The 23,194-nt window shown below is 49.0% G+C and overlaps 1 protein-coding gene across 4 annotated transcripts in view; it reads left to right on the top strand.

Moving 5' to 3' along the window:
• Positions 1-23,194, top strand: part of rad18 (RAD18 E3 ubiquitin protein ligase) — a 385,931-nt gene that overhangs the window by 106,025 nt on the left and 256,712 nt on the right. For all 4 annotated transcript variants that reach the window (XM_084316159.1, XM_084316157.1, XM_084316158.1 and 1 more), the window contains 2 exons: positions 142-446; positions 16,039-16,138. In XM_084316159.1, coding sequence (XP_084172285.1) covers positions 142-446; positions 16,039-16,138 — 405 coding nt within the window. The remainder of the gene's footprint in view (positions 1-141; positions 447-16,038; positions 16,139-23,194) is intronic.

Raw genomic sequence — 23,194 nt, 5'->3', positions numbered from 1 at the left:
GTTTTATGTAATTAATTGTCTTCGATTAGGTTTAAATAAATTCTTTTGTTGAATTGCTTTCACGTGTGGACTCCCTGTTTGTCACAATTGACCCGTTTGTGACACTAATGTCTCTCGTCCACTTGCTTACCGTCATTCCAGGCAGCAGCGGCCGTCAACGGGCCATTTGGAGACTCCTCCAGCGACGCCCAAGACGGAGAGCTCAGCGTCCCCCCGGGAGAGCCGCCCGCAGAGGAGCCCTTTAATTTCCACTCACTTTCTCCAGAAGGGGCTCAGAGCGTCTCTCGCTACCTCCTCGGCCTTTCCTCCTCTTCCTCCTCCTCCTCCTCCGGTGAAAGAGGAGCCCATGGAGGTGGAAATGTCGGCCCTGGGGTCTCCTCCTCCTCCTCCGTCATCCGTGGCTGACTCCCTGTTGCCACCGCGAGAGATGATGTCTGAGGTCAAAGGTGAGGCCTGACTGCTCCTGGTTAAGCTTCTGGTTAATCTTCTGGTTAAGCTTCTGGTTAGCTACTGGTTATATTTACATTTAGTCATTTAGCTGAAACGCTTTTATCCAAAGCGACTTACAAGTTCTGTACGACAAGTCATCAGGAAGGAAGGGCACAACTCTATCAGCTGAGTAACAATGTTCATCAAAGTGTTGAGTGCTACAGTGTAGGTTAGTTTATTAGGACAAGTGCATGACAGTAAGGTTAGTTAGGGTTAGATATATATATAATTTTTTTACTGAGTTTTACTGCTCATGACCAACTTGAACAGCTCAAGTGTATTAAAAACACAATCTATTTTCAACATTAAGCCAAGAGAGGTGGCATGCATACGGCTCACATTAGACCTTAGATGCAGTGTGTGGCTGAGACAGTAGGGGGCGATGGCTCCCATCAGCTCCATTGAAACGGCGTTTGGAGCACAGTGTGTCTCCTGACCTCAAGGCGACACTAGCGTATCATTTGCAAGACATGAGGATTAGAGAGTTGATGCGTAGAAAATTGATTTACACAAACAATTCTAATCACTTCATATCATATGACAATTATACAATAATACGGCTATGATATAATGTATTTCACGTTCTCGTTGACTTAACAAATGGAGGAAGGGTCAGAGAGACTTTAGTATCATATCACCATAGCAACATTGTACACATTATGGTCTGGCCCGTCCACAGTGCTGATCCCAACACACTGGACCTACAGCTGCTGCTGTATAACCAAGTAAAACAAACATTATGGAGGGTTGACCTTTTTAGAAGTGGATAGAGCTGTTTCCCCGAAGCCTGTTTTTGGGCTTCGAACTTCGTCAGGGTTTTTCCGAACGGACGTTCGAACCTTTGTTTTTAATAGTAATAATGAAAAAATTCCCCAAATTTTTTTTCATATATTTTTTTTAATAAATATCCTTAAACTAAATCCTCAATTTGAATAAAGTGATTAATCTGATTAAATTAGTCTTTTTTCTTTTTTATTAAATCAACTTTCTTAAATGAATAACTCATCAGTTTTAATACTATAATATTAGTGTAGCCTAATCTTTATCTGCAACTGTAAAGAAAAACCCCATTGGTTTAAACAGAATGAATAGACGCATACAAAAATATATATATTATAAAGAAATGTATAAAAAATTCGAATGTTGATTTAGAATTAGAATGCCAACGTAACGAACATTTGGGCTCAGCCGTAGAAGTGGAACCTTTAGACCTTATTGCTGAGACGAGACGAGAGTAACATGATTGTTAATTGTTTGACCTCGCTCATTTGCTGTCTCTTATTCCCCCGGGGTCAGAGGTCAACTAAGATGCATTACCCTGTGTGGAGTTAGGAATGTTACAACCTGCCACTAGGGTTGCCGTGGTGATGTGAAATTTCCCATGATTAATAAACTCATGACAACAAGACCTGTGTTAGCGGTGTCACCGGGCGTTTTTACAAAACGACGCTCGGCATCTGTAGAGCCCCTACTTTGATCTCTAACGTGATGCTGCTACGTTGATCCGCTGTGTTTGTCCGTCTACCTCTGCTTTTAATTCATTTTCTTTATTTTTTTTGAATTTTTTTGAAAATCTTTTTCCCCCTCCTTTTTCCGTTTTTCTCCCATCCCAATGTTGGTCGTTATGCCAATTCCCAATCCCCTTCCTGGTCGTTGCGCACGTACCCCCCCCCATACCGTCGGTCTGGGAGGGCGGAGACTATCACATGCTTCCTCCGAGACATGTGTAGCCAGCCCACCGCTTCTTTTCACCTGGCAGCGTGGACTCTCACTGGGGGAGTGTAACGTGTGGAAGGATCACACTACCTCTCCCAGCTCCTTCCCTCGCTGTGCAGGCGCCCCGACCGAACTGTAGGAGTCGCTGTTTACAACGACCAGGACCCACCCCACCGGCTTCCCACCCACTGACTGCCAATTGTGTCAGTACGGACGGTCGGCCAAGCCGCAGGTACCGCAGCTGGATTCGATCCCACTGTCTCTGCGGTGGTAGACAGACGCTTAGTCCGCTGCGCTACCCGGCCGCTTACTTTGATCTCTAATGGTATGCGGCTACATTGATCCGCTGTGTTTGTCCGTCTACCTCTGCTTTTAATTCATTTTCAATAACGAGTATCCGTTTGTTGGACAGACAAGAGTTCACCTTGGGTTCTAATTTAAAAGCCAACGGACAGTAATACCATCCGTCACTTTTCTACTAGGGATGCCCCGATCTATCGGCCAGCGATCGGTATCGGCCGATATGCAGTATAAATATGAGATCGGTGAATTCCGTTAATGCTTTATTTTCGCCCATCGCGAAAACCGATCGATGACACGCGCGAAAAACATGATCCAGTTCTCAGCGGAGTTCTCACTCGCTGTCTTCTTTTTTTATTTTATTTTTACTTCTCTTTATTTGAATAACAGGTGTACAGCAGATACATGTCCCAGAGCACACAGCAATTATCTCACCCTCTGGTCCCTTCCCCCACCCGCGGCCAACAAAACTAAATAAAGACAGGACAATAATAAAAATTAAAATAAACAATAATAAATAATAACAACAATGACAACAACAACATCATTGTTGTACAACTTCTTCCACTAGAGAAACCCACCTCCAAAAAATACACAACCGGGGACAGACACCCCAAGACCCTCGGCCCCCACCCCTCCCCCAACCAAACAGCAAAACCACCAATCGACACGTCCAGCGGCAGCATGCGGATATATTCACATACCGCCACTAGCCGTATCAATCAACAGCCCCCCTGCTCAATCGAGAAAACAGCGGAGACCAAAGGTCCCGGAACATCCGCCCCCCCGGCCGCGCTCCTCCAAGGTCAATCTCTCCAGTGGAAGAAGCTGGGATATCTGATCTTGAAACATCTCAAAAGTGGGCGAAGAGTCATTTTTCCAAAACGGGAGAATACATTTCTTGGCAAAGTATGTTATAACAATCAGCAATCTATATTTTTTTGGATCCATCTGGATCGCGGGTAATTCATTTAGTAAGTAGGCACATGGAGACAAGTCAAATTCCGTTTCCAATACAGATTTTGTAAATGAATGAATACAATTCCAGAATCGTTTTAATTTATCACAGTGCCAAAACATGTGTAGAAATGTTCCTTCGTTAGTTTAGAAGTTATAGAAGTTTTAGTTATAGAACCTATAGAATAGCTCTGCTGTCCACGCAGACACTTTCGCACTAATTATTGACAACACGCTTAGTACAAATTCATTCATTTAAGAAATATATTTGAATGTGGACACTTTTTATTTTTTTTTTAAATTCTTTTCCCCCTCTCCTTTTTCCTCCGATTTTCTCCCATCCCAATGTTAGTCGTTATGCCAATTCCCAATCCCTTCCTGGTCGCTGCGCACTTACCCCCCACAGTCGGTCTGGGAGAGTGGAGGCTACCACGTGCTTCCTCCGACACACGTCCAGCCAATCAACCGCTTCTTTTCACCTGGCAGAGCGGACTCTCACTGAGAGGGTGTAACCTGTGGAAGGATCACACTACCCCCCTTAGATCCTATCCTCGCTGAGCAGGCGCCCCGACCAAACTGTAGGAGTCGCTGTTTACAACGACCCGGACCCACCCCGCCAGCTTTCCCACCCTCTAATACTGCCAATTGTATTAGTGTGAACGGCCAGCCAAGCTGGTGACAACGCCGGGAGCTGGATTCGAACAGGCGAATCCAGCGTATCCGGTGTTGGTGACGAACGCAATCTCCGCTACGCCACCGGACCGCCTGACACCTTTTTTTTAACAAACAAGGTGATGGCCAAGTAATGTACTTGGTGGATGGCTGAGCACCTAGTAACACCAGTATCGCACACTACCGAGACAAGTCTACCTGACACTAGAGACAAGTCTACCTGACACTAGAGACAAGTCTACCTGACACTAGAGACAAGTCTACCTGACACTAGAGACGAGTCTACCTGACACTAGAGACAAGTCTACCTGACACTAGAGACAAGTCTACCTGACACTAGAGACAAGTCTACCTGACACTAGAGACAAGTCTACCTGACACTAGAGACAAGTCTACCTGACACTAGAGACGAGTCTACCTGACACTAGAGACAAGTCTACCTGACACTAGAGACAAGTCTACCTGACACTAGAGACAAGTCTACCTGACACTAGAGACGAGTCTACCTGACACTAGAGACAAGTCTACCTGACACTAGAGACGAGTCTACCTGACACTAGAGACAAGTCTACCTGACACTAGAGACGAGTCTACCTGACACTAGAGACAAGTCTACCTGACAGTGTAGACGAGTCTACCTGACACTAGAGACAAGTCTACCTGACACTAGAGACAAGTCTACCTGACACTAGAGACAAGTCTACCTGACACTAGAGACAAGTCTACCTGACACTAGAGACGAGTCTACCTGACACTAGAGACGAGTCTACCTGACACTAGAGACGAGTCTACCTGACACTAGAGACAAGCCTACCTGACACTAGAGACAAGTCTACCTGACACTAGAGACAAGTCTACCTGACACTAGAGACGAGTCTACCTGACACTAGAGACAAGTCTACCTGACACTAGAGACACGTCTACCTGACACTAGAGACACGTCTACCTGACACTAGAGACACGCCTACCTGACACTAGAGACAAGTCTACCTGACACTAGAGACAAGCCTACCTGACACTAGAGACGAGTCTACCTGACACTAGAGACAAGTCTACCTGACACTAGAGACAAGTCTACCTGACACTAGAGACAAGTCTACCTGACACTAGAGACAAGTCTACCTGACACTAGAGACAAGTCTACCTGACACTAGAGACGAGTCTACCTGACACTAGAGACGAGTCTACCTGACACTAGAGACGAGTCTACCTGACACTAGAGACAAGCCTACCTGACACTAGAGACAAGTCTACCTGACACTAGAGACAAGTCTACCTGACACTAGAGACAAGTCTACCTGACACTAGAGACAAGTCTACCTGACACTAGAGACGAGTCTACCTGACACTAGAGACGAGTCTACCTGACACTAGAGACGAGTCTACCTGACACTAGAGACGAGTCTACCTGACACTAGAGACGAGTCTACCTGACACTAGAGACAAGCCTACCTGACACTAGAGACAAGTCTACCTGACACTAGAGACAAGTCTACCTGACACTAGAGACAAGTCTACCTGACACTAGAGACAAGTCTACCTGACACTAGAGACAAGTCTACCTGACACTAGAGACGAGTCTACCTGACACTAGAGACGAGTCTACCTGACACTAGAGACGAGTCTACCTGACACTAGAGACGAGTCTACCTGACACTAGAGACAAGTCTACCTGACACTAGAGACAAGTCTACCTGACACTAGAGACAAGTCTACCTGACACTAGAGACGAGTCTACCTGACACTAGAGACGAGTCTACCTGACACTAGAGACGAGTCTACCTGACACTAGAGACGAGTCTACCTGACACTAGAGACAAGTCTACCTGACACTAGAGACAAGCCTACCTGACACTAGAGACAAGTCTACCTGACACTAGAGACAAGTCTACCTGACACTAGAGACAAGTCTACCTGACACTAGAGACAAGTCTACCTGACACTAGAGACGAGTCTACCTGACACTAGAGACGAGTCTACCTGACACTAGAGACGAGTCTACCTGACACTAGAGACAAGTCTACCTGACACTAGAGACAAGCCTACCTGACACTAGAGACAAGTCTACCTGACACTAGAGACAAGTCTACCTGACACTAGAGACAAGTCTACCTGACACTAGAGACAAGTCTACCTGACACTAGAGACGAGTCTACCTGACACTAGAGACGAGTCTACCTGACACTAGAGACGAGTCTACCTGACACTAGAGACGAGTCTACCTGACACTAGAGACAAGTCTACCTGACACTAGAGACAAGTCTACCTGACACTAGAGACGAGTCTACCTGACACTAGAGACGAGTCTACCTGACACTAGAGACGAGTCTACCTGACACTAGAGACAAGTCTACCTGACACTAGAGACAAGTCTACCTGACACTAGAGACAAGTCTACCTGACACTAGAGACAAGTCTACCTGACACTAGAGACAAGTCTACCTGACACTAGAGACGAGTCTACCTGACACTAGAGACGAGTCTACCTGACACTAGAGACGAGTCTACCTGACACTAGAGACAAGTCTACCTGACACTAGAGGCGAGTCTACCTGACACTAGATACGAGTCTACCTGACACTAGAGACAAGCCTACCTGACACTAGAGACAAGTCTACCTGACACTAGAGACAAGTCTACCTGACACTAGAGACAAGTCTACCTGACACTAGAGACAAGTCTACCTGACACTAGAGACGAGTCTACCTGACACTAGAGACGAGTCTACCTGACACTAGAGACGAGTCTACCTGACACTAGAGACGAGCCTACCTGACACTAGAGACAGGTCTACCTGACACTAGAGACAAGTCTACCTGACACTAGAGACGAGTCTACCTGACACTAGAGACGAGCCTACCTGACACTAGAGACGAGTCTACCTGACACTAGAGACGAGTCTACCTGACACTAGAGACGAGTCTACCTGACACTAGAGACGAGTCTACCTGACACTAGAGACGAGTCTACCTGACACTAGAGACAAGCCTACCTGACACTAGAGACAAGTCTACCTGACACTAGAGACAAGTCTACCTGACACTAGAGACAAGTCTACCTGACACTAGAGACAAGTCTACCTGACACTAGAGACAAGTCTACCTGACACTAGAGACAAGTCTACCTGACACTAGAGACAAGTCTACCTGACACTAGAGACAAGTCTACCTGACACTAGAGACAAGTCTACACTAGAGACAAGTCTACCTGACACTAGAGACAAGCCTACCTGACACTAGAGACGAGTCTACCTGACACTAGAGACAAGTCTACCTGACACTAGAGACAAGTCTACCTGACACTAGAGACAAGTCTACCTGACACTAGAGACAAGTCTACCTGCCACTAGAGACGAGCCTACCTGACACTAGAGACGAGTCTACCTGACACTTCAAGTCAAGTCAAGAGTTTTAATTGTCACGGCATACAGGTATACAATGAAATGCGGGTGGTCTTGCCCGCAACGATGTGCAATACAGTGGTACATATAATAGAATCAAAAGAAGAAACAACATTGTGCAGTAACAGGTAGCAGGTAACATGGAGTGACATCTCGGTATCTGTACATAGTTATTTACAGAGCATGTGTGACATGCTAGTTAGCTTTGGTAGTGCAATACACTGTTCCTGTTATTCTAATTTAAAGTGTCCTTTCCTTTGGCCATAAGTGTGCGTGTGTGCGACATGAGTGTGTGCCCGCTCATGTTAAAGTGTTAAGTGGCTGCTCGTGTGTGAGCGTGCACAGTGTGCGTGTCGTGTGTGTGTTCATGTGTGCTTGTGTGTGGACAGTTCAATGTTCTGAGCACTCAATGTTCATTGTTCATGGCTCTGATGGCCTGGGGGAAGAAGCTGAGCCTAAGCCGCTCTGTCCTAGTAGCTGGGGTTCGCAGGCGTCTGCCTGACCTCAGCAGCTGAAACAGGCTGTTATTGGGGTGGTGAGGGTCTTTCATTATCCTGCAGGCTCTGGATTTGCACCTCTTGTTGTATAGAACCTGCAGGGGGGGTAGTGCAATACCCGTGGTACACTCGGCTGAGCGCACCACTTTCTGTAGGGCCTTCTTGTCCTGTGCCGTGCTGTTTCCATACCAGGCAGTGATGTTTCCGGTCAGGATGCTCTCTACAGCTCCTGAGTAGAAGGACTGGAGTATCTTCCCCGATACTCTGAACTTCCTTAACTGTCTCAGGTGGTAGAGACGCTGTTTCGCCTTCTTTACTACTGTGTCTATGTGTGTTGACCATGTCAGGTCCTCTGAGATGTGGACCCCCAGGTACTTGAAGCTGCTCACCCTGTCCACTAGAGACAAGTCTACCTGACACTAGAGACAAGTCTACCTGACACTAGAGACAAGTCTACCTGACACTAGAGACAAGTCTACCTGACACTAGAGACAAGCCTACCTGACACTAGAGACAAGCAAGAGAGATGATTGACTCTAGTTGTCTCTACAAGGAAGAAATTATCAGGCTACATTACTAATGGATAAAGATTCTATAATTACAGAGTCAGCGTGTGCATCTTTCCAGCTTGGTCTGTGGTCCTTAAAATGTCTACGGGGTCCACAGAGTTTGTGGCACGGACATCAGACGCCTGTGCATTCAGCCGCTCGAATCAAGTCCAATGCATAACATCCAGGGTTCATAAGGTCAGGGAAAACCACCTGGAACAGTCATGGAATTTTGGAAACTGTGTTTTTTCCAGGGGCTCTAGAAGAGTTATTAAAATTATACATCTGAAATTAGTTTTCCGCTCAGCCAGTGGAGCGTTTAACGTGGGGTTTGGTTGCAGATGGACTGAGTTAGCTTTGACGGAATAGAAAACCCCAAAGACCACATCTCCTGATTACACCAGTCGACCATGATAGTTGTGGCTCATCAAAACCAGACCTGGGACGTCTAATACAATTTTTAAAAAACATTTTACATTTGAACATAGACACCAGGAAGTCTAGGGTCATGGAAAAATTGCATTATGTATCGTGGGATTAACCCTGAATATCGCAGTCCATGTCGTCCCTACTAACACAATCCTGGTCGTTGTAAACAGCGACTCCTACTGGTCGGTCGGGGCTCCTGCTCAGCAGGGAAGGGATCCAGGGGAGGTAGTGTGATCCTCCCAAGCGTTACACTCACCCAGTGAGCGTCCTGTCGGGTGAAAAGAAGCGGCTGGCTGACTCCATGTATCGGAGGAGGCATGTGATGGTCTTCAACCCTCCCTAGGCCAGCAAGTGGGGGGGAAATGCGCGCAACAACCAGGAAGGGAATTGGCATAACGACTAAATTGTTTTATATATATATATTTTTATGAATATGTCTATTCATTCAGTTTAAACCAATGGGGTTTTTAAATAAAACATTTATCATAAATGATGTAGCCTGTCTGCATCCGCTTGGTGCTCGGCGCTCCATCAAGACGTCACCATCACCTTCGTACCAACCAGTGCCCTCATTGGATTATTCATGTTGACGAAACTGACGAGTTATATTCATTAAAGAAAGTTGATTTAATAATAAAAAATACTCATTTAATCAGATTAACTCAATCAGCGCCAGAGGGATATAATAATAATTAGGGATGTCTGATATTATCGGCCGATATTGGCCTTAAAATGTGATATCGGAAAATATCGGTATCGGTTTTCGAATTTCTTTTTAATTTTTTTTTTTACATTTCTATAACCTTTATTTACCCAGGAAAGCAAGTAAGAACAAAATCTGATTTTATTTATTGTCAAAAGTATGCATAATGTTGTGTTAATTCCACAACAAGATATATGTAATGTTAATTATCTGAAATTATTACGTTTTTGGGGGGGGGGGGGGGGAAACCCTGCATATATCGGTATCGGAAATTAAGAGTTGGACAATATCGGTATATCGGTATCGGTAAAAAAGCCAATATTGAGCATCCCTAATACATTTTATTTGGAGGCGCCTTTCAAAACACCCAAGGTCACCTTACAGGGCATAATAACAGAACAATCAAGATTAAGACAATGATCTTGGCAAAAAGTGTCAGTGGAATTAAAAACAAGACAAACAGTGTAAACGTAAGAAATATAAAACAGTGGCACACAGGGTGCAGTTATAGTGAGTATGCCCAGTAAGCAAGGCAGTTAAAAGACAAGGTTAGGAAAAGAATAAGATAAACAACAAGAAGTATAAAAGACAGTGAAGTTAAAATAACAGACAAAATATGATATATGTCCAATGTGTGGTTAAAAGGCCAGCGTTCTAAAGTATAGGAATACGTGGCAGTGTTTGCAGGGCTATAACTATATTATAGCTATTGATACAATACTATGGCCCATTTGACATCGGGTATCTATCGTTCAATATGTGAAAAAATTAAAAATATTTCATCCATACATTCACGTTTTATACCGTGGTGAATATAAGTATGATTTTGGAGCAGTCTAGGGTAATTCATGGGAGGCTGGTAATAGCCCCCAACGTGTATTATACTAAATGCATTGGCGTTCCGTCCCTACACACGCTACAATAAAAAAATCAAATGCATATGATAGGTATTATGTTCCATCATGAATGCATGAAAGGGTGGGGGGTGGGGGGGTAGTTTTTTGATGCTTTGATCGTCCCCAACGGAATACGTTATGGACTAGCGTTACACACTAGCGTTACACACATACGCTTGGATCGCGATGAAGGCATGCTTTGAGCAACGCAAGATTGATATCATATAGCCCTTACCTTGACTAGGATGTGCCCCAAAAAGAATATTCCAATTATCTGATCCGATCGCGAGTCCCAGTATTGGTGTCGATCGTGTCGCCAACATAATCCGCCACACATCATCCATCTGGAGTATTTGACGCTTCTTAAGCCAATTGAGACAACAACTATGACACTTTAGATCGACGCACAGCCCAAGACACAATGTTTCAAAGGGTGCTCGATACCGCCGCCTGGTAGGATGCGGCCAGTATTGCACTTTTGAGATCTCGGACTCATTCCCTATGATAACACCAGGCTCCCTGGATGGATAATGAATGGAAATATTGAATAAAAGAAATAACGATGAAAACCCGACTTTTCTCAGGTTTGGCGCCCAAGCGTCGGCGAGTTAACCTCTTAAGCCAGGAGCCCTATTTTCTGAAAATCTGCCTAAAATACATACCTAAGTAAATGGAATATTGCTCCACTTCTACAAGGTCCATTTGCATGTTGGTATCTAGGGACATCTATGGACCTCAGTGAATGTATTCCCAGTGTCAGAAATTTTTTCTTTGCATCTTTGACAGTGTACACCATGCTAATAATGACCAGACATGAAGAACTGCCACTGATCTCGTTCAGTACCTTCTTGAGATCATGTGTACAAAAAATCGAAGGAAATTAATAAAGGGAAGATGATTAACACTTTGGATGCCAGCGATGCGTTTTGTCGTTAGTTCATGCCGCCAGTTGAGTGCCGGCAACGCTATATAGCGTTTGTTTGTCGTATTTTTTTTTATTGGCGATTTGAATTCATATTTCATCAATCGAGCCTCAGCCGCTAGTGTTGCAGAGTCTCTCTGAGCTCAATTGGGAAGATACCGCCCCCTATCGTCTCTCCCTGTGTAACTGCACCCCATTAGTTTAGACCAGGGGTCTCAAACTCGCGGCCCGCGGACCATTTGCGGCCCGCAGGATGATATTTTGCGGCCCCCTACTTGACATCAAAGTTTAGTGTTAGTGTGGCCCGCGCGCAACCTTTTGCCGACCCGTTGCGCGAGTTGGGCGTTTTATTTATTTTATCACTTATAGGCTACCATAGCGCAGGCTCATGGCAGCAACGTTAGTGGTTGAAACGTGATTCCGGAGTGATACCAAGTGGAAGGAAATATATCCTGTCATCAGTGCGTATAGCAGGTATCCTCGAAATTCTCCCCTATCTCCTCTGCAAGCTCCTGTCCGGCTGCACTGCTCCAACTGTCTGTGTCTGTCTACTGCTTTGGTCCAATCATATTCAGCGTCCCGTCACCATCCCCCCCCCCCCCCACCCACAGTCTGCGAATCAGAGGCAGAGTAGGGCGGGTCTTCACGGAATGCATGTTGTCTCTTTCAACGGGTCGGAGTCAGAGCGAGAGTTGACAACGCATCTACAGTAGTCTAATGTCTAATCTGCAGGTACTGTAGCTAGTAGCATAGTTTTGCCAGCAGGCAGCTAGTAGAAAAATATGGCATGTTCAAAGATGGTCAGTAAAATAAAAGTCAACAGTGAAAATCGCTGCAATTCAAAGGTGAATGGACTGAAAAATATGCGTTCATCCTCCCTCCAACCAGCACAATGTGCCAAGAAACGGTAGCTCTTGTGAAGAGTGGCAATTTGAAACGCAATTTGAAACGCCAATACGAAACAAAACAGTTATTTTGATGCAACCTTTCAGCACTAAGAACCACAAAAATAAATGGAATGAAATCATCATATCAAGCTGCAAGCAGAATTATTGTTAAAGTTATGACACAACGATAAAAAGCAACCAAGTCCTCACTCAGTGGCATGGGTGTTGGCTAAACACAAGAAGCCATTCTCTGATGCATACATAATACAATTATGTATGACTGAAGTGATGGAGACCATGTTTGAAGGCAAACAAAAGCAAATCCTCCTCAGATAGCACAGCAACCAGAATAACTGAAATACTGGCTGATGATTTCATTAAACAGCTTTGTGATAGAATAAAAACAATTCACAGTGCATTTCCATAGCTGTGGATGAGTCCACTGACACCACTGAGAATGCTCAGTTGCTGGTGTTTGTGAGGTTTTATGATGAGGCAAAGGGGTAGTTTGTTGATGTATTAATACATTTTTGGAATACTTGAAACCCTTTTTTTGTGGAATATTTGATGCGGCCCAGCCTCACCCAGACTCTACCTCCAGCGGCCCCCAGGTAAATTGAGTTTGAGACCCCTGGTTTAGACTGATGGGGGGGGCCAGTTTCCTCATTTTACTTTTCCGTCAAGCCAAATGAAGAGACCAAGTGATCGCCGGCCATCAGAACAGCGTGGATTATGTATTTCCAGCACCCAACGCTGAATCAATAAACGCGATCGATATTTGGCATGGCGATCAGGAATTGGAATAATCTTTTTGGATAACATATGATCTGAGGTAAGGAATCTATTTTACCAGTCTTAGGATAATCAGAGCTGTTTTCACCTATATATCAACGTGTCCCGTATGTGTGTATGTATGTATGTGTGTGTGTGTGTGTGCGATCAGGAAATAAGATAATCGATTTTCCAGCCCGCTTCCCTAGCGTGCATAAGTACACATATACTATCGATAATCTAGCGTTTATTTGAAAACTATTCATAAATAGGCCGAAAAAGGACGTTTTTGTGTATGCCAGAATATTCCAGTAAATGTTGTTTATCACGGAATCTATATATTTTCCTGAAAAAGGAGGGTTTTTCAAAATGCTATAAAACGGAAATGAACCGAAAAAAAAAAAAAAATCTGTTTCGACACTGTTGACTGCAAACAACTCATTGATAAGCAACGGGCAGATTAGACACATAGCCATAATTTAAGACAGAGATTATGCGTTCACAACGCTATCATTGAAGTGGGTGCTGGCATTTAACCACGTTTTACCATGTTAAAGGGGAACTCCAACATTTTGGGAAATTAGCTTAGTTAACATCTTCCCTGGAGTTAGACAAGAAGATACATACCTTTTTTGTCTCTGTGCGTGCATTTTAGCTTTGGGAATAGACGCTCCGTTAGCATAGCTTAGCTTCATCACTGGAAGTGAGGCAGGACAGTAGCCTTACAGTGCCTTACAGTGTATTGCAAGGTCTGACATTGACCAAACTTGATATGCATGACCTTGGTGGGCTCTAGGTCAACTCCTGAAAAGGGGGTCAATGTCAGACTTTGCAATCAAAAGTTAGGGGGCTAATAACCCTTGCCATAATTTCAGTGCGCCCCCTAACTTTTGATTGCAAGGTCTGACATTGACCCCCTTTTCAGGAGTTGACCTAGAGCCCACCAAGGTCATGCATATCAAATTTGGTCAATGTCAGACCTTGCAATACACTGTAAGGCACTGTAAGGCTACTGTCCTGCCTCACTTCCAGTGATGAAGCTAAGCTATGCTAACGGAGCGTCTATTCCCAAAGCTAAAATGCACGCACATAGACAAAAAAGGTATGTATCTTCTTGTCTAACTCCAGGGAAGATGTTAAATAAGCTAATTTCCCAAAATGTTGGAGTTCCCCTTTAACCAGTGGTAATCAAAGTGTTAAACAGAAGGTTCTGTAGATACAGTACTGAATTCTCCCATCCGGACCAATGCAATTTGAAATATTATTATAGAATAGCAGGCTTATAAATTACCTTATTATAGCCAATTCGCACATTTATATATATATATATATATTATCTTTCAAATGGCCAAGTTCAATTTGGATTTAGTATCACCAGGCGTGCATAAGAACCGATAATGAAATCTACTGTAATCTACTGTACTTTTTTAAATCTAATTGTTGCTGCATGCTAAAAATAGGGAAGAGAAACTAACTGCGCTTCAAATTATGTCTAACGTTAAGTGTTGTGGTTTATTATCCCGAATAATAAGAGATATTAAAAAAATTCATACAGAAGTATGACGCTTGAAACCCCATAAAGCCTTTTGGGAAGTGTCGTTCTGAAAAATTCCAATGCTGATCGACAGCTAGCGATGTCCTTTCCAAAATGGCAGCAAAAAAACTACAATTCCCATGGTTCAAAATGTCCAAAATGGTCGCCTCTCGCGAAATAAACAAACTAAATGAAAATCTATCTAATAACTAGTGCTGTCAGGCGATTAAAAAAATGCATCTAATTAATTACAGGATTTGTAATTAATTAATCTAATTAATCACATTTTAATCGCATAACCATTTTATGCCTGATATTCTATATTCTATAATCATATTTCAAATAGCATGTGTCCGGATGGCAGAATTCAGTACTTGTAGGAGCCAAAGCTATATTTAGGTTATTGTATTATATAATTGTCATAATAGAACATTCTAGAACATTTGTGATGTCACAGTATGATGTCATGGGCGAACATTCTAGAACATTTGTGATGATGTCATAGCCGAACATTCTAGAACATTTGTGGTGATGTCATAGCCGAACATTCTAGAACATCGAACATTCTAGAACATTTGTGGTGATGTCATGACCGAACCTTCTAGAACATTTCTATACAGTATATTCAGCAATTCTCTCAGCCAGGTCAGAGTGCATCTGTGGACCATCCATTTGCATATCTTTGTTTTACACTGGAGTGGCTGTGGACATAATTTTTCTTTATCAACGAACGTACTACTCAGGAGTAAGTAATTGTAACCAGTAGAGTGGAACGTCTGCCCTCATAGTACTGTATCTACAAAACCTTCTGTTGAATCATCTTCCATTGATTAATTTGCTTAGATTTTTCAGGTATAATAATACACTTTATAATAAACTTTATTTGTATAGCACCTTTCATACAGAAACTGCAGCTCAAAGTGCTTCACAACAGAAAAAAGACAAAAATGACAACATTCTAGAACATTTGTGGTGATGTCATAGCCGAACATTCTAGAACATCGAACATTCTAGAACATTTGTGGTGATGTCATGACCGAACCTTCTAGAACATTTCTATACAGTATATTCAGCAATAGAAGCTTCGAATGTTAAAAAATTACATTCGGTACAGCCGAATATACAACAAAAGGTATAAAGTGCCCTATAGATATCGAGCGTGACGTCCGATGTCACCGGTGGTAACAACGCCGTTGTCACAAGTTTATTAGTCGCGTGAAATTCCACATCGCCGCGGCAACCCTAGGTGCAGAGTAAGTGGTGTTTCTCCATATTGACCGTCTGCCTGTATGTTGTCGTCTCCTCCCCCTCCTCCAGTGGAGTGCCCCGTGTGTTCCGTGGCCCTGACCCAGAGGGAGGTCAACAAGCACCTGGACATGTGTCTGACCAGGGAGCAGAAGAAGGAGAGCTTGAGGAGGTAACCCCGAGATTGGAAGCACGTAATGGGCCAAGTAGGGTGTCAATCGAACCGCGGCCATTTTAGCTTTCCAACGAGGTTTTGGAAACACCGGGCCGGGGGATATTTTTAGAGGTTGACGCCGGGACCCCACCAGGCGTTTTCGCGCGAGAACAGCACGCCTGGCCGTCCACACCGAGGCCGACTTCAGAGTGGGGGGTATTTCTGTGAAAATGCGTGTGGCGCACGCCTCTGAATACAACCAAAGCGGAAAGAATTTGCTTCCCGCCCCGCGAGTACACTCGGGTTTTCGGGGGTGCTGGCGCTCGACGCATGGCAAGATAAGCCCACTATAGTCATGATTGGCGCTGAAAGATTTAAAGAGGCTGGTGCCTCTGGGAGTCCTTTAAAATATAGAGCTCACTCTATTTCCGCTGGGCAGGTGAACTCACTCGTGCAAATCTCTCGGAAGTTGCAGCTTTAATAGAGGTACATTAACTTGACCATTTCCATACAGTTGTCTTTCAACTTACTTCAAGCGTTGCTTTATAACTCAAGACAAAAAATACCTACTTCTGCAGAATTACTTACTACCTAAATGTACATTCTGTATAACACCCCTTTTAATATAAAAGCCAGCTGAAGGCAGGCTATATAATGAATATCTTTTTTTTTTTGATCCACTTTTTCTCCCATTTTTCTATATTTTTCTCCCATCCCAATTTCGTATCATCCAATTCAACCCTCCCCTGTCACGAACGCTGTTTCTTGCCTCCCACAAGCCGGCTGCAATGTGGACTAAGTCATACATAGCACAAGTCCCCTCCGGTACTTGAGGTAACAGCAGTCGCATCTTTTCACCTGCGCAGCTCGATCTCTTAGTGTCGAGGAGTAACGCGTGGGAGGCTCACGCTGCCCCCGACACTTCCTGATTCTACTGCGCAGGCGCACCAACCGACTTGTAGGAGTCGCTTGTTCACAACGTTCGATCCCCACCCTTCAGTTTTCCCTCCCCGTAATACGGCCAATGTGTATTACTGCGGACGACCAGCCAAACTGAAAAACAATGTGGAGAGCTGGATTCGAACACGCGAATCCTAGCGTCTCCACACTGGTGGCGAGTGCCTTAGACCACTACACCACCTAGCCGCCCTATATAATGAATATCTTTATGTAAATATACATTTAATTATATCCTTGTAGCTCCCCGGGGGGACGTTGCTTGTGCTGGGTTTTCTAGAATGATTAATGCACCCTGGATATAATAATTATTCTGCCAATAATGGGCCATGTTTGTTTGGTCATGATGATGTTTGTGTGGCTGCACACTGGTGTGTGTGGTCGACCGGGAGGTCATGATGATGGATCGCACAGCTCTCTGTCCTCCTCACACACCAGTTCCTAACACAAACTTGTGAAAAGTTTCTGGACAGGATCTGATCGATGTGGCACAGGGACGGGGAACCAAGCAACCTTAAAGATTGGCATTCAGTATTTGTCTCTTCTTGAAAATGAGTGAGCTAGTCTAAATCGTGTTTAGAAAAACTTTAAAACATTTATTTTGTTGGGATACGTTTGTTTGATTTAAAAGAAAAAAGGGTTTCTCAACGGGGGCGGCACTCCCCCAGGGGGCGTTCAGAGAGTGTTGGTACCACCCCCCAGGGGGCCTTCAGAGAGTGTTGGTACTACCCACCAGGGGGCCTTCAGAGAGTGTTGGTACCACCCCCCAGGGGGCCTTCAGAGTGTGTTGGTACCACCCCCCAGGGGGCCTTCAGAGAGTGTTGGTACCACCCCCCAGGGGGCCTTCAGAGAGTGTTGGTACCACCCCCCAGGGGGCCTTCAGAGAGTGTTGGTACCACCCCCCAGGGGGCCTTCAGAGAGTGTTGGTACCACCCCCCAGGGGGCCTTCAGAGAGTGTTGGTACCACCCCCCAGGGGGCCTTCAGAGAGTGTTGGTACCACCCCCCAGGGGGCCTTCAGAGAGTGTTGGTACCACCCCCCAGGGGGCGCTCAGAGAGTGTTGGTACCACCCCCCAGGGGGCCTTCAGAGAGTGTTGGTACCACCCCCCAGGGGGCCTTCAGAGAGTGTTGGTACCACCCCCCAGGGGGCCTTCAGAGAGTGTTGGTACCACCCCCCAGGGGGCCTTCAGAGAGTGTTGGTACCACCCCCCAGGGGGCGATCAGAGAGTGTTGGTACCACCCCCCAGGGGGCCTTCAGAGAGTGTTGGTACCACCCCCCAGGGGGCGTTCAGAGAGTGTTGGTACCACCCCCCAGGGGGCGTTCAGAGAGTGTTGGTACCACCCCCCCAGGGGGCGCTCAGAGAGTGTTGGTACCACCCCCCAGGGGGCCTTCAGAGAGTGTTGGTACCACCCCCCAGGGGGCCTTCAGAGAGTGTTGGTACCACCCCCCAGGGGGCCTTCAGAGAGTGTTGGTACCACCCCCCAGGGGGCCTTCAGAGAGTGTTGGTACCACCCCCCAGGGGGCCTTCAGAGAGTGTTGGTACCCCCCCCCAGGGGGCTTTCAGAGAGTGTTGGTACCACCCCCCAGGGGGCCTTCAGAGAGTGTTGGTACCACCCCCCAGGGGGGCTTCAGAGAGTGTTGGTACCACCCCCCAGGGGGCCTTCAGAGAGTGTTGGTACCACCCCCCAGGGGGCGTTCAGAGAGTGTTGGTACCACCCCCCAGGGGGCCTTCAGAGTGTGTTGGTACCACCCCCCAGGGGGCCTTCAGAGAGTGTTGGTACCACCCCCCAGGGGGCCTTCAGAGAGTGTTGGTACCACCCCCCAGGGGGCCTTCAGAGAGTGTTGGTACCACCCCCCAGGGGGCCTTCAGAAAGTGTTGGTACCACCCCCCAGGGGGGGCCTTCAGAGAGTGTTGGTACCACCCCCCAGGGGGGGCCTTCAGAGAGTGTTGGTACCACCCCCCAGGGGGCTTTCAGAGAGTGTTGGTACCCCCCCCCAGGGGGCGCTCAGAGAGTGTTGGTACCACCCCCCAGGGGGCCTTCAGAAAGTGTTGGTACCACCCCCCAGGGGGGGCCTTCAGAGAGTGTTGGTACCACCCCCCAGGGGGCTTTCAGAGAGTGTTGGTACCACCCCCCAGGGGGCGTTCAGAGAGTGTTGGTACCCCCCCCCAGGGGGCTTTCAGAGAGTGTTGGTACCACCCCCCAGGGGGCGTTCAGAGAGTGTTGGTACCACCCCCCAGGGGGCCTTCAGAGAGTGTTGGTACCACCCCCCAGGGGGGGCCTTCAGAGAGTGTTGGTACCACCCCCCAGGGGGCCTTCAGAGAGTGTTGGTACCACCCCCCAGGGGGGGCCTTCAGAGAGTGTTGGTACCACCCCCCAGGGGGCCTTCAGAGAGTGTTGGTACCACCCCCCAGAGGGCCTTCAGAGAGTGTTGGTACCACCCCCCAGGGGGCCTTCAGAGAGTGTTGGTACCACCCCCCAGGGGGCCTTCAGAGAGTGTTGGTACCACCCCCCAGGGGGCCTTCAGAGAGTGTTGGTACCACCCCCCCAGGGGGCCTTCAGAGAGTGTTGGTACCACCCCCCCAGGGGGCCTTCAGAGAGTGTTGGTACCACCCCCCAGGGGGCCTTCAGAGAGTGTTGGTACCACCCCCCAGGGGGCCTTCAGAGAGTGTTGGTACCACCCCCCAGGGGGCCTTCAGAGAGTGTTGGTACCACCCCCCAGGGGGCCTTCAGAGAGTGTTGGTACCCCCCCCCAGGGGGGCCTTCAGAGAGTGTTGGTACCACCCCCCAGGGGGCGTTCAGAGAGTGTTGGTACCACCCCCCAGGGGGCCTTCAGAGAGTGTTGGTACCACCCCCCAGGGGGCCTTCAGAGAGTGTTGGTACCACCCCCCAGGGGGCGTTCAGAGAGTGTTGGTACCACCCCCCAGGGGGCCTTCAGAGAGTGTTGGTACCACCCCCCCAGGGGGCCTTCAGAGAGTGTTGGTACCACCCCCCAGGGGGCGTTCAGAGAGTGTTGGTACCACCCCCCAGGGGGCGTTCAGAGAGTGTTGGTACCACCCCCCAGGGGGCCTTCAGAGAGTGTTGGTACCACCCCCCAGGGGGCCTTCAGAGAGTGTTGGTACCACCCCCCAGGGGGCGTTCAGAGAGTGTTGGTACCACCCCCCAGGGGGCGTTCAGAGAGTGTTGGTACCACCCCCCAGGGGGCCTTCAGAGAGTGTTGGTACCACCCCCCAGGGGGCGTTCAGAGAGTGTTGGTACCACCCCCCAGGGGGCGTTCAGAGAGTGTTGGTACCACCCCCCAGGGGGCCTTCAGAGAGTGTTGGTACCACCCCCCAGGGGGCGTTCAGAGAGTGTTGGTACCACCCCCCAGGGGGCCTTCAGAGAGTGTTGGTACCACCCCCCAGGGGGCGCTCAGAGAGTGTTGGTACCACCCCCCAGGGGGCCTTCAGAGAGTGTTGGTACCACCCCCCAGGGGGCCTTCAGAGAGTGTTGGTACCACCCCCCCAGGGGGCCTTCAGAGTGTTGGTACCACCCCCCAGGGGGCCTTCAGAGAGTGTTGGTACCACCCCCCCAGGGGGCCTTCAGAGAGTGTTGGTACCACCCCCCAGGGGGCGTTCAGAGAGTGTTGGTACCACCCCCCAGGGGGCGTTCAGAGAGTGTTGGTACCACCCCCCAGGGGGCCTTCAGAGAGTGTTGGTACCACCCCCCAGGGGGCCTTCAGAGAGTGTTGGTACCCCCCCCCAGGGGGCGCTCAGAGAGTGTTGGTACCACCCCCCCAGGGGGCCTTCAGAGAGTGTTGGTACCACCCCCCAGGGGGCGCTGAGAGAGTGTTGGTACCACCCCCCAGGGGGGCCTTTCAGAGAGTGTTGGTACCACCCCCCAGGGGGCCTTCAGAGTGTGTTGGTACCACCCCCCAGGGGGCCTTCAGAGAGTGTTGGTACCACCCCCCAGGGGGCCTTCAGAGAGTGTTGGTACCACCCCCCCAGGGGGCGTTCAGAGAGTGTTGGTACCACCCCCCAGGGGGCCTTCAGAGAGTGTTGGTACCACCCCCCAGGGGGCCTTCAGAGAGTGTTGGTACCACCCCCCAGGGGGCCTTCAGAGAGTGTTGGTACCACCCCCCAGGGGGCCTTCAGAGAGTGTTGGTACCACCCCCCAGGGGGCCTTCAGAGAGTGTTGGTACCACCCCCCAGGGGGCCTTCAGAGAGTGTTGGTACCACCCCCCAGGGGGCCTTCAGAGAGTGTTGGTACCACCCCCCAGGGGGCGCTCAGAGAGTGTTGGTACCACCCCCCAGGGGGCCTTCAGAGAGTGTTGGTACCACCCCCCAGGGGGCCTTCAGAGAGTGTTGGTACCACCCCCCAGGGGGCCTTCAGAGAGTGTTGGTACCACCCCCCAGGGGGCCTTCAGAGAGTGTTGGTACCACCCCCCAGGGGGCGATCAGAGAGTGTTGGTACCACCCCCCAGGGGGCCTTCAGAGAGTGTTGGTACCACCCCCCAGGGGGCGTTCAGAGAGTGTTGGTACCACCCCCCAGGGGGCGTTCAGAGAGTGTTGGTACCACCCCCCCAGGGGGCGCTCAGAGAGTGTTGGTACCACCCCCCAGGGGGCCTTCAGAGAGTGTTGGTACCACCCCCCAGGGGGCCTTCAGAGAGTGTTGGTACCACCCCCCAGGGGGCCTTCAGAGAGTGTTGGTACCACCCCCCAGGGGGCCTTCAGAGAGTGTTGGTACCACCCCCCAGGGGGCCTTCAGAGAGTGTTGGTACCCCCCCCCAGGGGGCTTTCAGAGAGTGTTGGTACCACCCCCCAGGGGGCCTTCAGAGAGTGTTGGTACCACCCACCAGGGGGCGTTCAGAGAGTGTTGGTACCACCCCCCAGGGGGCGTTCAGAGAGTGTTGGTACCACCCCCCAGGGGGCCTTCAGAGAGTGTTGGTACCACCCCCCAGGGGGGCTTCAGAGAGTGTTGGTACCACCCCCCAGGGGGCCTTCAGAGAGTGTTGGTACCACCCCCCAGGGGGCGTTCAGAGAGTGTTGGTACCACCCCCCAGGGGGCCTTCAGAGTGTGTTGGTACCACCCCCCAGGGGGCCTTCAGAGAGTGTTGGTACCACCCCCCAGGGGGCCTTCAGAGAGTGTTGGTACCACCCCCCAGGGGGCCTTCAGAGAGTGTTGGTACCACCCCCCAGGGGGCCTTCAGAAAGTGTTGGTACCACCCCCCAGGGGGGGCCTTCAGAGAGTGTTGGTACCACCCCCCAGGGGGGGCCTTCAGAGAGTGTTGGTACCACCCCCCAGGGGGCTTTCAGAGAGTGTTGGTACCCCCCCCCAGGGGGCGCTCAGAGAGTGTTGGTACCACCCCCCAGGGGGCCTTCAGAAAGTGTTGGTACCACCCCCCAGGGGGGGCCTTCAGAGAGTGTTGGTACCACCCCCCAGGGGGCTTTCAGAGAGTGTTGGTACCACCCCCCAGGGGGCGTTCAGAGAGTGTTGGTACCCCCCCCCAGGGGGCTTTCAGAGAGTGTTGGTACCACCCCCCAGGGGGCGTTCAGAGAGTGTTGGTACCACCCCCCAGGGGGCCTTCAGAGAGTGTTGGTACCACCCCCCAGGGGGGGCCTTCAGAGAGTGTTGGTACCACCCCCCAGGGGGGGCCTTCAGAGAGTGTTGGTACCACCCCCCAGGGGGCCTTCAGAGAGTGTTGGTACCACCCCCCAGGGGGGGCCTTCAGAGAGTGTTGGTACCACCCCCCAGGGGGCCTTCAGAGAGTGTTGGTACCACCCCCCAGAGGGCCTTCAGAGAGTGTTGGTACCACCCCCCAGGGGGCCTTCAGAGAGTGTTGGTACCACCCCCCAGGGGGCCTTCAGAGAGTGTTGGTACCACCCCCCAGGGGGCCTTCAGAGAGTGTTGGTACCACCCCCCCAGGGGGCCTTCAGAGAGTGTTGGTACCACCCCCCCAGGGGGCCTTCAGAGAGTGTTGGTACCACCCCCCAGGGGGCCTTCAGAGAGTGTTGGTACCACCCCCCAGGGGGCCTTCAGAGAGTGTTGGTACCACCCCCCAGGGGGCCTTCAGAGAGTGTTGGTACCACCCCCCAGGGGGCCTTCAGAGAGTGTTGGTACCCCCCCCCAGGGGGCCTTC

The sequence above is a fragment of the Notolepis coatsorum genome (assembly GCF_963971535.1).
Source record: "Notolepis coatsorum genome assembly, chromosome: 6".
In the NCBI taxonomy this organism is placed as follows: domain Eukaryota; kingdom Metazoa; phylum Chordata; class Actinopteri; order Aulopiformes; family Paralepididae; genus Notolepis; species Notolepis coatsorum.
Note: the sequence above shows the minus strand (reverse complement) of the source record. Positions and strands in the feature narration are given on the sequence as shown.